At 43.0% G+C, this 17,154-nt stretch overlaps 1 protein-coding gene across 2 annotated transcripts in view; it reads left to right on the plus strand.

Moving 5' to 3' along the window:
* Nucleotides 1–17,154, plus strand: part of LOC126533517 (equilibrative nucleoside transporter 3-like) — a 34,156-nt gene that overhangs the window by 14,478 nt on the left and 2,524 nt on the right. The window contains exons 6-13 of one of the 2 annotated variants that reach the window (XM_055071911.2): nt 1,699–1,784; nt 4,699–4,845; nt 6,652–6,685; nt 7,334–7,404; nt 9,352–9,466; nt 9,867–9,952; nt 12,252–12,385; nt 13,110–13,196. In XM_055071911.2, coding sequence (XP_054927886.1) covers nt 1,699–1,784; nt 4,699–4,845; nt 6,652–6,685; nt 7,334–7,404; nt 9,352–9,466; nt 9,867–9,952; nt 12,252–12,347 — 635 coding nt within the window. In that variant the 3' untranslated portion in view covers nt 12,348–12,385; nt 13,110–13,196. Of the gene's footprint in view, nt 1–1,698; nt 1,785–4,698; nt 4,846–6,651; nt 6,686–7,333; nt 7,405–9,351; nt 9,467–9,866; nt 9,953–12,251; nt 12,386–13,109; nt 13,310–17,154 lie in introns of those variants that run through there. The other variant, XM_055071910.2, reaches the window with a different exon arrangement.

Consider the following 17,154-nt stretch of genomic DNA (forward strand, 5'->3'; position numbering starts at 1 on the left):
GCAACACAGAGATTCCACACTTTATTGGCTCTTTCTGATAGCAGTGAGCAGTTCAACCGTGTTTTGTGCCAAGGTCTCTCTCCCACTGTTTCCAACGGGCAAAAGGGCCAAATAAGTACGTCCCTGCATGCCGTGAAACATAAATCAAGCTCCCCACTGTACAAATCTCACATGGTCAATATAGAGTAGGTTTTCACTGCATCTGATCTCCCACTGGTCTCTCTGGATCTACTTTTTGGTATTTTTTGCCAAATTCTAGTTGTTTTTGCCTTTAAGCGCAGTAGTTTTCAACCTTCAATGCATTGGCATTAGGAGTGTCAAAGTGGAAAAAGTGTATGCCTATGAAGTTTGGGAAGCCGATGACATGCTAGAGGTAGAGAGGGGATGGGAGAGCCTAAAATAGCATGTGTGTGCTTGTGTGTTCATGTGCATGTGTGCGTGCTTGTGGCGCAACTGACGGTGGTCTGGAGCAGATCACCATCAGTTGCACTACGGTCCTTGAAGAGGCAGGACGTTTTTTGAGCGAGCTCCTGAACTACACTTTGCAATGTGGTGAATGCAGCCTAAATCATGGATCCAGGACTTCAGAGAGGTGCGATGTAATGCTAGCGCACTTCTCTCGCATTTACTACTAAATCGCTACTGGACTTTAGGGTTAGCAGGTCTGCAAGAAGCAGAATGCAGCATGCGTATGCCACTCGTGCTAGCAGGTTAAGGGCTGACTGTATATCGCATGCAGCCCGCACTTGTTTCGGCTCATAGGCAGCATGCCTAAGAGCCCAGTGAAATCTATAGTCTACAGACTATTTTACCGAACCATCTGCATGCCATTATCTTGGGTTGCTAATGCTGCTGATTTCTATCTGTAACACCCAAATGCATGGCACTACAGTTGATTTACATGCGCGAAAATTGTTGTACGAGTGTGCTTGGCGTTGCATGACCATATTATTTGACAGCACCGCCCACAAAGCTGAAAAAATTGTCCATGCAACAGCCCAAGATAGCGATGCACGTGAACAAAAAATAAAAAATAAATATATATCATCGCAAAAGAAGTCCAAAGATACCAGCCAAGGCAAAAGATAGATTTCGAGAACAATATCCTTGGTCCTCAATGCAGGAGTGGGTGAGTTAGGGCCATTTTAAGAATTAATGCACCAGATTATGTGAAAACATTTTTGCCTCTCTTTTCATTAGCACACTTGTAATTTGTTCCCTTATTTGGTGTGTGCTTCCAAGAAAAAAAAAATTTGCCCTTGAAGGATATACGATGAATGCATTACTAATTTTCGTGTTTGAGATTGATTCTGCTCATAACCTTAAAAGCATATTGTGATCACTTCCTTTTTCTTGCTAATAAGCTCCGTTTAACTTTCTTGTGTATTCTCTGCCTTTTTTCTTCCTGGAAGTAATGGTTTCATTCCAGCTGTGCTACATTGTATTTGCATTGACTGTTTGCTAATATGTTTTTTTTTAGCAGTTGGCACCTTGTTTCTTCTTCAATAATTATGACCATAGTAACACTGTCTTTGTCGTTCTCTTCTGTTTATTTTTGCATTATTACACATGGCACAACTTAGGTGCTTGTACTTGTGACATTAATTTTTTCCAACCTGCCTGTATGTACCTTGTTAGATAACTACTAAATACTATATCGCGCACATAGTGACAACTTTGTCATTTTTTTCCCTGCAGTTTTTGTGTCATGGCTTCAAGGAGGAATCACTGGACTGGCGGCACTCTTGCCTTCGGATTACATGCACAGTCTGGTAATTGGAATGGTATGTGGTCGCCTGGCAGGGCTTCTCAAACATTTTTCGGAAGGTTTCCCTCTCAGGTGAATTTGCAGTAGCGTAGCTATGGCCATTACCAGTGAGGACGTACTGACTGAACATGCTGTTGCACATTCTCGTTGTACATACTGATTCCACATACTAATGAAAATAAAATTTGGCAGTTGGGTCTCATAGCACGGCTGCTGATTGCCATTCATTGAGGTCAGCAGTAATTTGCTTTCCTTTCCTTATACCGACCAATTACTATGACCGGCTAGGTCGGAGGTTGTCAGTATGAACCAAAGGGGATTTGCCACTATTTCAGAAAATTTAGACTTTCTTTTAAAGTACTGTGTGTATACACATGAAGATACTGCTTCAAATGCAAAAGTTTTTACGGAAATAGTGATAATTAAAAGGTGCCGCATACGTCTTGAGAACCTGTCATTCACCTTTGCTGCAAAAATCAATATATGTGCAAAATGTTCTAAAAAGACAAGGAGTTCTACTACCAATTAGTTCAACAGATCAGCCTAAATGAGTATGCGCACATGAATATCTCATACATGAGTTTACTGTAAATAGCCAAAGGCAAAAGACAGGATAGGACACTGTCGTTTGCATGGTCATGCATATGAAACAGATGTTTATCTTACAAAACCTCTGATATTCCACTACTGGTTTCCATATCCTTGATAAAATGTGCCTCCTACAATTCATGGGTTACAACATCCCTGCTTTTGCCTGATATTGTGATATTGCTCGGCTTCGATTCACATTTGTATAATTCATGCTGTGCTAGCAGATGCAGTCTTAATTTGTACTTTATTGAGCTTTCATGTTCTGCTGCCCATTTGTTTGTGCTGTGGCCTGCTTGGGCTACATAGACTTTGCCACTGTTCATCACAATGTGGTTTACCACTCTTGTGCAGTATTTCTCGTACATGTGCTTCGTGCCACAGCTTTTCTTTACCTGTGCAACTGAGACACAGTTTGCGTGAGGCAGAAAAAGTGAGGGGTGTAGTGAGCCCCTTTACCACCTTCTTCAAATTGTGCGAAACTCGGTAGTTGTAGGGTATCACTCCATGTCCTTGTCCCTTCACCATGCCCTTTGCACTGTGTTCTATCAGTCTGGCCAATTGCTGCAATAGCAACTGGTAGTAATGCTTTATCGTTTTTTTTTCTTCCTTTCTGCCATTTCGTCTGCATCAGCAACTAGTCTGTGCCACGTCATATTGGTACTTAAGCTATTGGTGCTGAGTATTTGATTGCATAATGAGTTCACATCTTCTGCTGTTTCTAGCACCATTTTAGCCAGCACAAGTTTATCAAGCATTGGGTAGCTGTTTTGAAAAGCATACTGCACAGGAAATATTTGATGCTGTTCCTACACCTGAGATTCCATCGAAGGGTTCGTGTGTGGAGTCCACATTTAGGGGCCCTACAGATCGCTGAAGGATCTGTTCTGCTGCCGTAGTTCTGGGTGATGCTGGACATGCAACAGACCTGATCAAGCTAGCTTTTCAATGGAGATGTCAAATTGGTTACCTGAAGGGGCTGTGGAGCATGGTCTGTTTCCTGTTTAAAGCATCTTGATGCTTTCCTGAAATGGTAGCTGTTTACTCGGGGCTGTTTTCTCATTTCCCTTATTGACGGAGTGTGTGAATGTTGACACTGGCCCAGCCTCAAGCACCTGCACTGTCTTGAGGCTGACATCCAGAGGTTGGAGAGGAAATGTTTCGGAGTGCAGTGCTCTCATGTACCATCTATCAACGAGCAATGAACAACTCTGGTCGGGCATAAGTAGATGCCACTCTGTGTCATGCTGTATTCTAAACTACTATGGCCCTGGTGGTACAATCAAAAACGGCAAATGTCGATGTCAACTGTGAGTCTTCAGCTGCAAGTTACGGATTCCTTTACAGAATGCACTGCGGCCTTTGTTACGGATTGCAGGTGCCTTGAGGCAATATTAAAGAAGAATATTAAGATAATTTTCATTGGGAAGGTACACTTCAGGTACGTCAGAAAGGTAATTATACCACACACGGAGGCTTAGTAAGCCAGAAAATGGTAGTAAAATGAAATATGCATGGTGACGCTGCTAGAGGTTTCTGCATGGGCTTCCTGTGATATCATATATCATCTGCTCAGGACTAATTAATAGTTAATCAGCAAAGAACATATAGATACATTGCCTTATGAAAGGACCAAGGACACATCGCATCAGGTTTTGACAACTTTATTCTGTTACAAGTAGCCAGAACAGGTGAAAATACATTGAAATCTATCGTATATCACTCGGCAGTGTGGTTTGAATTTGAAGTTCAGAGGAAATTGCTCTTCCTTTCTTCTAAATTAGTAAGCCGTCTTTCTTCAACCAAGTGAATCAAAGTAGTGTTCTGGACTAATACTTCACCAGCCTGAACTGATTTGCTTTTTAGGTTGTGGTTGTGGTGGTAATGTTGGAACTGGTGGGTTTAGTGTGGCATTCAAGGCTGACAATTGCTTCTAGTATAGCGCCTTTTTCAGGGTATATTCAGTTTCTCACCACATGTCTGAAAGTTTAGTGTCTCAAAAATGCACAAACATAAGGTACAATACTTCTTTTCAAAAAATCTGGTAACCTTCTGTAAACACTGTGGAAATCTGCTACTTTGCATGCCATCAAGTAAAACATTTTGATCATTGGTGTAAGAACTGGCATGGCTCCTTCATTTGAGTCGGTCCACCACTGGACGAGCCTTGCTTTGAAGAATTCATGCTCAACCTCACTCCCATTTCTCTTCAGTCCTGGATATACTACATGTAGTTACTTGACTTTCAGTAGCTTTCACTTTCTTGCGACCTCACTTCCTCAAGTCTTTTGATGCATTCTTCCTCAAAGCTGTTTGTAGAGTTGCCTATGTACTGCTTGCAGGCGGTTGGTGGCCTCTTCGCTTCGGTGCTTCAAATCATCTGCCTGCTGGGCCACACGGAGCCCACCACTGCGGCGCTGGCCTACTTCCTTTGTGCCATCTTCGTTTTTGTGGTGGCCCTGGTCTGCTTCCTAGTCATGCTCTCCACAGTGAGTAGTAGCCAGACCAAACTGCACAATGGACTTTAGCTGTTCCATTATCAATGACCAACGATTTCAATGGCCAGTGTTGGTTGAAATTTTTCATGTGCACATTGAGATTGTTTTTGAACGTTTAATGCCATCTAGTAGTAGTTGTAGTACTAGTAGCAGCCTGGGAAATGGGTTTTCATGAACAGAAGTGTGTGCATATACAGACCTCAATATAACAAACTTCAATATAACGAAACTCTCGATATGTCAAAGTATTTAACTTTCTATGGCTTTTTGTCCATAGAACACCATGTATTTTGAACCCCAGTATAACGAAGTGTGTTTATGCACGATTTTAATATCACGAAATTTCACTGCTGTGGCAAAGGATTACTGAGACAGTAAGTGGAAACTTGCGCGGACATAGATGGTCGAAAGGCCTGCATGCCCGCTGCCTTATCGCATTGAAAATCCACTTGGCCGTTTAGACACTCCGCTTTCCGTATGAACGTGCCTTTATAGGTAATCTGCAGTGTACACAAAGACTGGGCCAGGTGAGATGGCATGGCATCATAGGCTGTCCTCCCACGTGTTTAGTGCTAAAGGTTGTGTAATCTTGAACTTTGGAGATGCATTGAAGGGAGAGGCAGACAAAGCATTCGCTCCCCGCTGCCAGTACTTTTCACGATAGCATTGTCCAAATGCAGAAAACACTATTAGCCGCGGGAGCAGAGTGAAAGCGAAAGCATGGCTGACTTTGCTTCGTACTGCTGATGTGAAGATATCCTCGACGCAGCATGAAACCGTATCTGTCGTCGCCAACAAAATGCTTCTTTTTTCTAATTCAAACTTGGTTTTTCTGATTGCCCAATAATTCGGAAAATTTTGCAGCCCCTTCTATGTAAAAAAAAATCTATCAGCAACTGTATTTACATGCATGAAAGATTGAATTTCAAAATAACTAAGTTTCGATGTAATGAAGCAATTTGCTGATTTTACCGGCTTTGTTACATCGAGGTTTAACTGTTTTGGCAAAAACTGGTGTTACCTTTTCTTTGTCTGAAAAACAGAGACATGCGGCTTGTAATTATGGCACATCAACTTCGGATTCTTGTGATCGGAGCACCAGCATTGAATTAGAGGACTACATTACATTGTCAGATCTGTGCTCTCACATTGCTGAAGGTTTGGCAGCTGGCTGCCAGTATGTTTAGGTTTCAACTGCAAGTGGTATCCTTTGTTATGCGATATATTTGTTACCGCAGTTAAAATTGTTGTTGCATGTTGTTACCATGGTAACATTGTCTTGCACTTCAGCTATATGTAAAAGACGTGCTTCTTGAAACTTTGGCGTCTTGCCTTTAGTAATCACTGTTCAGGTTGTCAACAGCAACACAATCGCTAGTGTAGAGTCCTTTTCTTTAAATGAGAGCAATCATGGAGTGCAAAATATTCCAAATCCATTGTGGTTCTGCAATACATCATTAGTGTTGTGGTATTCCGTAAACAGCAATATGTATACGGATAGGCTATATACATATCACAATGTGCTGAGAAAAGCAATGCAATACTGTCAATGTAAAAATGGCTGCTGCTTTTTGGGTGCATGGGTTCCTCTTTCAGGCATGCCTTCTGTCAAGAATGAAGAGGACATGGAAGGGGCTAATAGTCATTAAGCACACCATGCGTGTGCGTTCATCGTCTGGTGTTTGTGCCTTTCGACCACAGAGGCACGCGTGCGTGTTGCTGCATAAAACAGTTAACGTTGCATCACATTTGGGTTTGGATAACTTCTGATTCGTGCCCCTTCTACTTTGTTCACAGGACTTCTTTGTGCACTGTGTGAAGAGCCCAGAAGGTGAGTTGAGAGAGTGCTTATGCGTAACTTGCAGAGTTACAGAGATGTTGACTGCCGCATGCCTTAACATTTTTTGCAGACGTGTAAAGCAGTTGCTGTCAGTGCCTGTTATGCAGGAGTCAATGAAATGGTTCCCTTGTTATGCACTCGAGACAAGACCTGAATCGTTGTAATTATCGCACACAGTTTCAAACAATCATACACTGCTTGCCTTCTCTAAGCACTGCTGAAACAGAAAACAACCAAGTGTTCTAGAAACACACAGTAAGCAAAATCACATAGAAACAGGGTGTCCCATTAATGCCTTTCTCAGCTGTATTTTGACTTCTTGTCAACAGGAAAGAAAGAAGGATGCACCAGTTTCATTTTTTACTCGCACGTGGTGCATCAGTCAACTAACCTCTGTTGATTCACCTTAGGCAATGCATCAGGTTTGATTGAAGAACTTTGGTGTATGAGTGGGTATATTAGAAGTCGTAATGTCTTCATTCGTGAAGCCACCATTGAATTGTTAGCTTCGTGAATTGAGAACTCAGAATTGCAGCTTTATAGTTGCCAGGATTTCATGGAAATGTGTCCTAAAGCTTCAAGTTCTATTTTATTCAGATTGATTCCTTTTTCTACTACATCTGCTGTTTTATCTTTCAGTAAACATCCAGGACTTGATTACAAACAGTGATCTCGAGATTAAGGCCTCTACTACTCTAATTTTAAGAAAGGCAAGTACTCTGCAGTTCCTTTTCATTTTTTGCTAATTCTGCAGTACTGTGACATGCATATTTCTTATAAGAACTGATACTTAATTTTCACTCATATTATGCAGAATGATCACATTTCTTGGTCTGCACCGTTCATAGAAACACTTTTCTTCTTACCTGGTTTGTCCATAAAAGTAATATAAAAGAAAAATCATCGTTGTTTGCACACATTGCCACCGGAAAAATGAGTTGCTTCAGAGATGTAGACTGAATGATGCCAAGCAGGGTTCTCCCCAGATATTTTTTAGAGGTGTACATCTGGTGACCAGGGGTGGGTTACGCATGAAACTAAGCCTCTGTCCCTTCCTTTCTTTTTTTTCCGACATGACCATTCCATCATATCAAATTGTAAGTTCACAATGTTGCATTTTGGCCGCATTAATGAAACTAACGCGAGCTGATGGCACCTTCTACCATGATCGCCAAAGTTCACCAGGACAAAAAAATTCACAACTCACCATTTTAAAAATGCTCACGAAACACATGCTGGCGATTCAAATCTGTGTCAGCCAATAGGTACACTTCTTGTATCCTCGTAGCAGCAGCGATGACTAGTGACGTTAAGTTTTTTTGCTTTTTTTTGCTTATATTGCTTTTATTTTTGCATAGCCAAATACGGCACTGTGGCTATCTGAAGCTCAGATCTCTCCTCTTTACAATGGTTCTAAAATGGTGGTGTTGTGTCAATGCAAAGTTGGACGCTCCATGGTGCGATGGCGCCTCCTGACGCCTGATTTTCTATCCGATTGTTGTCGACAGCGCATTAAAAATGTGTGATTTTGTCACCTTCTACGTCGCTTTTCTTCCTAATATTTCCCCACGTGATAAAGGAACACCCAAGCATCATGGGTGGGAAACTGTAGATGGGAAACTGGATTGGTGAGCGGCATTTCTACCACCATCTATCATGGGGAGAACTCTCATGCCAAGTGTTCCACTGAACAGTGCAAATGGGCTAGTAATAGCAGTAGACCAATAGCCTGTGTCATTCAAGTAGGCCTATTAGTGCTGGCCCTAATAGATGTATGAGGCCATTCTAGACAACGTGGATGTGCGCTTTGCAACTAGGGTCTTTGCTCACAGCGCGCCACAGTAGCGTGAAGATACATTGTGCACAACCTTGTATAAAACAGGCACATTTCTATTAGCCTAATAGGCACTAGTACACCAAAAATGATACGATACCTACTAGACAAATACAAACGTTCGTAAGACTAACACAGTGCAGAAAAGACAAATAACATCTACGGGGGTCTGAAACATCGGTGCATATTAGTGCCTACTTTAAATTTCTTATAATGTTAACATTTCTGCATTTATTATATTGAACCTTAGTAAACCTAACAAATAGGATACCGAAGGAGCTAGGATTTGTTTCTGCTATGTTTTTGATTGACAACAGCATGCTGAGACATTAGTCAAGCAGACGACAAGCTTTTCAAATGTTGTAACATATTGCTATACATGAATGCGCTCAGCTGTCATGCCTATGCAAAATGTGGCAGACCATGGGCCACATGATTAGCTGCCACACAGCCCCAAATCAAAGCCATACAATATTCTCTTGTCGGGATGGGCAAACCAGGAAGTGCATAGCACCATCAAGCACCATAGTCTGCAAGAACTCGGAGCACTAAGTGTAGTGCCTGAAAGATTGCTCAAATATGTAAACAATGCTGGAACCTATAGAGATTTTTTTGTAACAGTGTAAAGTTTTCGTAATTTTTTATCAGCAAAGTAAAATCAGCGTACAACTTCGTAAGTTATGTGAAATGTGCAATAGACATAGACTTTCCTGATATCCTTGGTGTTACAATAGTTTCTAGGTTATGGTGCGCAAACTCAGAAAGCAAGTGTAATGAGCCCAGAGAAGGCAATGTTCCACAAGGAGGTGTTGTCCACTTGCAGGTTTGGCCACAGGCAGCTTCTGCAATGTACGTCATGGCTGTCTCCCTTGCCGTCTTCCCAGCAGTCGCTGTCCTTGTGGTGTCGTCGAATGTTGAGTCAGGATCTGCATGGACTGGTAGGCTGCGTTGCCCTCTCTGAACCAAGACCGGCTTTTTTGGGGCCAGGGGATGGGGAGGGGGGGGGGGGGTGCGCATTTTGAGACAGCCAACTGAGGATTGCAGGAGCTATACAAGGAAATGAGTGATATCCCCCCCCCCCCCTCTTCCTCGGTGTTGTGTACATGCAATTTTTTTCAACTTTTAATGTTATTAAGCAGTCGAACCTCGATATAACAAACATGGATATAACAAATTATTGGACATAATAAAGTAAATAAAAAAAATGCCTTACTGCTATCACAGTGTAACAAATATGTATTTATAACGACTGTCGGATATAATGAAGCTATTATTGTGTCAGGTGCGACTTCGTTGCGTAGGCTTGCAATTTAATTAGCTCTTTATCGCGACTCTCAGGCAGGTTCTTCATGCCAGTTTGTGGATATCTGCTGTTCAATGCTGGTGATCTCACCGGGAGGATCGTCTGCTCTTTTGTGCCTTTGGTGAGAACCCTCTTTTTTTTCTTTCTTGTACTGTACCCTCGTTGATCTTGACTACCATGCATTTGGTGCACATTAATTTAAGAACCCCACGGGGTCAAGATTAATCCGAAGTCCCCCACTCCACCGTGCCTCATAATCAGATGGTGGTTATGGCATGTAAAACCCCAGAGTTTAATTTAGGTATTCAAGATGCTAGGTGAGGAAGGGTAAGGGGTGAGCCTCAGCAGGGAATAATATTTACAATGTGCGGTTCACAGATGAAGTCTCCTTCAGCAACATTGGAGATTGCTTTAAAAGATTCACTGACGATTATGACACTCCCTAATGCGAAATTTGAGCGCAGCTTTATATGTGTTTTCATTTCACGATATATTGAGGCAAAGAATTTGAGAGACATGTAGCGGAGTCGGCAGTTGTCGAAAATCTGATCTTCACGTCGAGCACGTCAGCTTTTATGCGTCTTGTCAAAGGTTCCAGTGTAATCGCTGGTGCCGCATGGCTTCCAGAAAGTACTACACAATTCACATCGCGCCTACAATCAGATTACAAAAAACAATCGCAAACCATGACAATCGAAACAAGCGTGAGTGAGACCAAACCAAGCAAACCAAACAAGCGTGATCAAGAGCCGACGTGAGCAGACGATAGTACGAAACGAGCGGTCCTGCTGAAGCCAGATACGAGTACACATAGAGCGGTCGGGTGGGTCCGCATGACACCAGTTTCCGCGTGCACATCACTGAAAGGGCTGTTCTCATTGGTCTCTGTCGTTCACTGCTCGCATCTTTCATCTCCCGCTTCGCATTTGCTTTTTTCATCTTTCGCTGTGCTCGTTCACTCGGTTATGCCACCGACGCTCACCGCAAGAACAGGTGCCTATAAGCTTCACTCTAAAATAAATGTATTACAGATTATTAGTGCTCTAATAAAGTTACAGAATAGGTGCCACTCAAAGAAAAATGCAGTTGAGAACACTAGAGAACAAGGTAGTGTGATAAGACTGTGAGATTTGCAGGCAGAGGATGGTGTGAGCCTATGCAAGATAGAGGTAATTGGAGGTCGTTGAGAGACCTTCGTCTTGCATTGGAGTTAAGATGATGGCTAGAGAGTGTGACAAATGTCCGAAAACTAAGTGTTATCTGCTCGATTGCCAAACTGAGTGGCATGTTGTTTGGTACGATAATAATATATTGAAGGGTATGAATGAGTGGTTATTTTTTGTAGCTGTTTAAGGACATTGAGTGTGCCCATCTGGCAAAGTGCAAAAACAGCCTGCTCTGTCTTTACGTTAGATGAATACAGTTGAACCTCTATATAGCGAACACAAATATAATGAATGATCGAACATAACAAAGTAAATGGAAATTTTTTTCATGATTTCATCATCATCATCAGCCTGGTTACGCCCACTGCAGGGCAAAGGCCTCTCCCATACTACTGCAACAACCTCGGCCATGTACTAATTGTGGCCATGTCATCCCTGCAAACTTCTTAATCTCATCCGCCCACCTAACTTTCTGCTGCCCCCTGCTACGCTTCCCTTCCCTTGGAATCCAGTCCGTAACCCTTAATGACCATCGGTTATCTTCCCTCCTCATTACATGTCCTGCCCATGCCCATTTCTTTTTCTTGATTTCAACTAAGATGTCATTAACTCGCGTTTGTTCCCTCACTCAATCTGCTCTTTTCTTATCCCTTAACATTACACCCATCATTCTTCTTTCTATAGCTCGTTGCGTCGTCCTCAATTTAAGTAGAACCCTTTTCGTAAGCCTCCAGGTTTCTGCCCCATAGGTGAGTACTGGTAAGACACAGCTATTATACACTTTTCTCTTGAGGGATAATGGCAACCTGCTGTTCATGATCTGAGAATGCCTGCCAAACGCACCCCAGCCCATTCTTATTCTTCTGATTATTTCCGTCTCATGATCCGGATCCGCTGTCACTACCTGCCCTAAGTAGATGTATTCTACTTAGGCTTTATTGTTCTACTCATGCTTTATTCTCTTCTACTCATTCTCTTCTACTCATTATGCTCTTCTACTCATGCTTTATTGTTTGCTTATAACAAATACCAGATATAAAGAAGGCATATAACGAGGTTTCACTGCACTTGTCCCTATAGTCAATATCAGAGCAATGCACAGCCTTAGCATCCTTTAAGGCTGTCATCCTTATGAATGACGTGCAGCATCTAGAATTTCCATCAAGCAGCTAGTGTTTTCTCATAAATTTAGTTTTTCTCCAGAGACAAATTTCTGGAATTATTTCCTGCAACCTCTGTCCTGTGTTCCTGCAGAGGAGGAGGAGGAGGTGGACTGCAGCATTTGAAAGAAAGCTTGTGGTCAATATCAAGAGGTCAGGACAAGGGGGTCACATAAAAGCAGAGATTTGATTGACTGGGCATACAAGAGTCCGGAGCCATTTTGACAGGCAACTATCCTTGTTGTAACGTTTGCTCCGAGTTTTTCTTGTTGTTTGTGTAATGTTGAAGGGACGCAAAAAAAAAAGAAAAAATAAGAGTTGAGCAGTATTATTAAATTACACTATTACAATACCAAAAAAAGCCACTATTACCATGAGAAGAGGCCTCATAGGCCAGAAAAGATGCATAAACGAAAGACGGGTGGCGGCGCCACCTAGAGGTCCCTGCACTATCTCACCGTGATGTCACAGATTTTGACAATGTGTAATAGGGTCTAGCTAACTGTTTACGGAAAAGAAGGACTACATTGCAGTCTGAAGAAACCAAGAACTTGACCTAGCATGCTTTCGGAACTTTTTCTCCATCAGAAGAGCTTATGTTCGAGAAAACGCATTGAAATCCATGACATCACACTGACTTACCGGCGCATGGGTTTTCGCACAGAGTTCACGAAACTGTAATTTGGACTTTGTTTTCTCTTTTCGTAACCAAGGTCTTTCTGCAGAGTAATGAAAATGCAGTTTTGCAAGAATACTTTATCAGCCTAAACTGACTTAGTGTTGCTTTTTAGTTTTCGTTTAAATGCAGTCAAGGTTGAGAAATAGCACAAAAGAAAGATGGCCTGCCGTCCCTTCATTATCCTGCTTGTGATTCTTTCAAGGCATAGTGTGGCATTATCTGTCTGACGTACTGTACAACAGGGTCAACAAGGCTGCCCTTTTCTCTTTGCAGAATGAAAAACATGAAAAGACGGTGCTGTGGCTGACCCTGGTGCGCACGGTGTTCATCCCACTGTTTATGCTGTGCAATGCGCATCCTCGGCATTACCTGCCTGTTCTGCTGGACTCGGATGTTGCCTTTGTGGCCCTCATGATTGCATTCGCATTCACGAACGGGTACCTGCTCAGTGCATCCATGATGCAGTCCTCTAGGTACGTGAATCGGACAAAGGTGCAATGCACGCAGCATTGTATTTGTATAATGGAGTCTGGAGGAAACGCATCATATTGTCACGTAGCAGTGACGGCAAAGAGCACAGTAGCAATACTGTGCATGACGAAACTAACGTTTATTGGGCGAACCTGTGCCCACAGAAACAGACTATACTTAAAGTGCAACGATAGCGGCGAACACAGTCGACGATTGGCGAAATCTGATCAGTGGGTCAAGTGCATCAGCTTTTATACACGAGGCATCGAGCGGTCCAGTGTAATCGCTGGTGCCTGCGTGTCTTCCGGAAAGTTCTACACCATTCGCATCGCGCTTACATGCAATCAGATTACACAAGATCAATAACATTCCAGAAGCTTCCAATACATGCAGACACGTCCTGCGCTGAGCGATAACATTTGTTAGACGATGAAACGCGATCACTCGATAAACAAGTAGACATGTCAATACCCCCCTCTTAAAAAGCATCGTCCTGATGCTATTAGCGTAAAAGAAGAGCGAAAAAACAAAAGCACACTTACTAAGAAAAAGTAACAAAACAAAAAAGAAACAAAGTCCAAAGTAGCAAAGTCCAAACGAAGTCCAAAGCTCAGCTATGCAAAGTCCCAAAGTTCGTTAGCGCTGGTATAATGGACTATTACAGGTCATGAGCGGCGGCGCTGTGATAGCGAAATACCGTCTGGCGACCTCATACTCGAGTGCACCAGTGCGTCAGATGATCTTGTAGGGTCTGAAATAGCGGCGTAAAAGCTTCTCGCTAAGTCCTCGTCGGCGTGTTGGGGTCCAAACCCAAACACGGTCACCAGGTTGGTATTCCATGTAGCATTGTCGAAGATTGTAGTGCTGGCTGTCGGTCCTGTGGTGGTTCTTGATGCGCAGGCAGATTAGCTGTCAGGCTTCTTTGGAGCGCTCTGGAGATAAGCAGTGACGGCGACATTTTCTTTGTCGGTGGCGTGCGGTAACATGGCATCAAGAGTCACCGCAGGGCTCCTGCTGCAAACCAGCTTGGACGGCGTGATCTGTGTTGTTTCTTGCACTGCTGCGTTATAAGCAAAGGTTACGTACGACAGGACCGCATCCCACGTCTTGTGCTCAACGTTGACGTACATTGCCAGCATGTCACCGAGGGTCTTGTTCAAGCACTCCATAATACTATTCGTCTACGGATGGTAGGCAGTTGTCCTCCTGTGGCTTGTCCAGCTGTATTGCAGAATGGCTTGGGTGAGCTGTGCTGTAAAGGCCGTTCCTCTGTCGGTGATGACGACTTCTGGGGCACCATATCGCAGTAGGGCACCATATCTCATGAACACTGTTGGAGGATAACGAAGGTGGCAGGGTAGGTCCGGTCATGAACAGTAATTCTTTCCATGCACATTCCAGTTGGCATTATTTGGTGTCCTCCAGCAATCCAAATTTGAGGGCCAGCCCATGCAATCTTAACTTTCTTCAACTGTGCAACGATGGGCCCACTCATGACGGAGTAGTCGGCTCCTGTGTCCACTAAGATGGTGACTGCGTGGCCGTCTAGAAGCACGTCGAGGTCGGTGGTTCTTTGTATTGTGTTGCAGTTAGGTCTTGGCGTCGGATCACGGCTGCATCGTGTTGACATATGGCTGGAACGTCGTGTCGTCAGGTATTCTTTTGTCATCGTATTCCTTGCTTCTAGGCTTTGTTGGGATGACGGCGTCTCGTTGATGTATCGTCGAGATAATCTTTTTGGCACCTTCGGCGGCGGCAAAGGATCTTCGTAAGTTCGACTAACAGCAACCGCACCTCCATCGGTTGCTGCTTTTAGTTTTCCAGATATGGGCTCGCGAACCAGCCCCAGACTGTGCCAGTGTATGGTCGTCGTTTTGGCGACAGGTCAATTGATTAATAAGCTTCTCAAATGTTAGATTAGATTAAAAGTGTCAATAGAAAATTGTAGAGCAACATGAAAAACTTCTGATACAGCTTTCTTTTGCTGAATACGTGCTACATAAAAGTGTTTTTCTATGCATGAAAGAAGCCCGTGAATACACGCAAAGTGCCTCGAGCGACCAGTCGCGCGGCAATTTTTAGTGTTCGTGGGCTTCTTTCACGCTCTGAAAAACACTTTTATGTAGCACGTATTGGGCAATGGAAAGCTGTATCTGGAGTTTTTCATGTTGCTCTACAATTTTCTTATTGACACTCTTGATCTAATTATAATACATGAGAATTTTATTAAGGATAATTATATAATTAGGTAGAATGAAAAAAATACTGTATTTATGTGAATATAGGCCGACCCTATCTTTCTCGGAAATGTTACCATAAATGAGCTATCGACATATATTCGTGACCAAAGAATCTCAACCTCTGTTCTTGAACAAAGCTAGCAAAAGTACTGCGCTAACAGAGTTCCTCCGTATCGCCTGCTGTAAGGTCAGTCTGGAGATTATCTGGACCGGCTTTAAAGAATGCTGCATATCGAATGCACTCGACAGCACCAATGATGACGTCAATTGGGGTCACGAGCATGCCTGCGAAGCATCCAACAAGGACCTGGCAGTTCTCTGGCAGTTCTGACGAGAATGCAGCTTGTGGCATCGATTAGCGAGATTTAATAGCCAAGGTTACGGTGAATAAAACTGTCGTGTTCAAAGTTGTTCGTTTTTCTAAAGAGATAGGGGCCGACCTATATTATACTTTTCATTTTTTTATTTCTCGGGGCACTCGGTATATAGGGGTCGACCTATATTCGTGTTCGACCTATATTGGAGTAAGTTCGTTACTCTGAGTACCTCCAAGCGACGGCAAGCATTACCTTGGTTCTATCCAGCTATGTGGCATTTGCATGTTTTTCATTCTTGGTGCATGATAGTTGGGACACCCTGTATATGTTGCGGGTTCTTTTCTGCCTAGCAGCAGAGAAATTTTGAACAATTCCTTTTTTTATTGAAGATTGGCACATTCCCAGTGGCACATAATGAGGGATCCAATATTGGTGTGACATAAATTAGATAGACATACATATTGCAGACAGTATGGAAATCCCAAAGAATGCTAATCACATTAAAATTTTTATTTTTGATGGCCATTGGGGAGCAGGGGAGGGGGGGGGGCGAAGTCAGATGCAAGCAATATGCAAGTGCGAGTATTATGCGTGCAAATGCGGTATATTTTTTTCATATGGAGCTCACTATTTTTTGGTCCAAATGCAAGAAGTGAGAGAAGTCTCCTAGCGTTGCCTGCTATGTATAAAACGGGAGCTCGCTGCTGAACACAGCGCTTTGGGTTCGTTTCCCGGCCGCCGTGGTTGCGTTACAATGTGGGGGAAATACAAGAAATGCTCATGTGCTGAACTTTGGGTGCACGTGAATAGACCCCACTTGGTCCAAAATTAATCTGAAGCCGTCCACCCTGAGTGGTTTATTCGTGCTTTGATGGGGAATGCTAAACCTGTCAAGCCCAGTCAATCAGTCAGTCACTAATGCCATTCGTGAAAACTAGTAAAACAGCATCGTCCACTCTGAAAGATGATGTGCATGCGCTATGAAGACAAAGGTCATATGTGTGATCGGAAAGCAAGGACTTGATTCCCTCCAGCTCTGCCTTCCGTTCATCACAGTGGGTATTATTTATTATACCTGACCGCAGGATGGGGTCTACAAGTATGCTTGGTGCATCAGGGTTCCATGCATTTTCCTCTCAATTATTTCTTTTCTGCAGAAATCATGTATGTTCTGGCTACCAGAATCGTTTTCACTCCACTTTTCACTTATCGTCTCTGCTCAGATGTTTTGACAGAAAGCACAATGTGTAACGTGTGGCTTTTCAAGTGGGCATCGCATTATTGCCATAG

Source organism: Dermacentor andersoni, chromosome 7 (assembly GCF_023375885.2).
Source record: "Dermacentor andersoni chromosome 7, qqDerAnde1_hic_scaffold, whole genome shotgun sequence".
Classification (NCBI taxonomy): Eukaryota; Metazoa; Arthropoda; class Arachnida; order Ixodida; family Ixodidae; genus Dermacentor; species Dermacentor andersoni.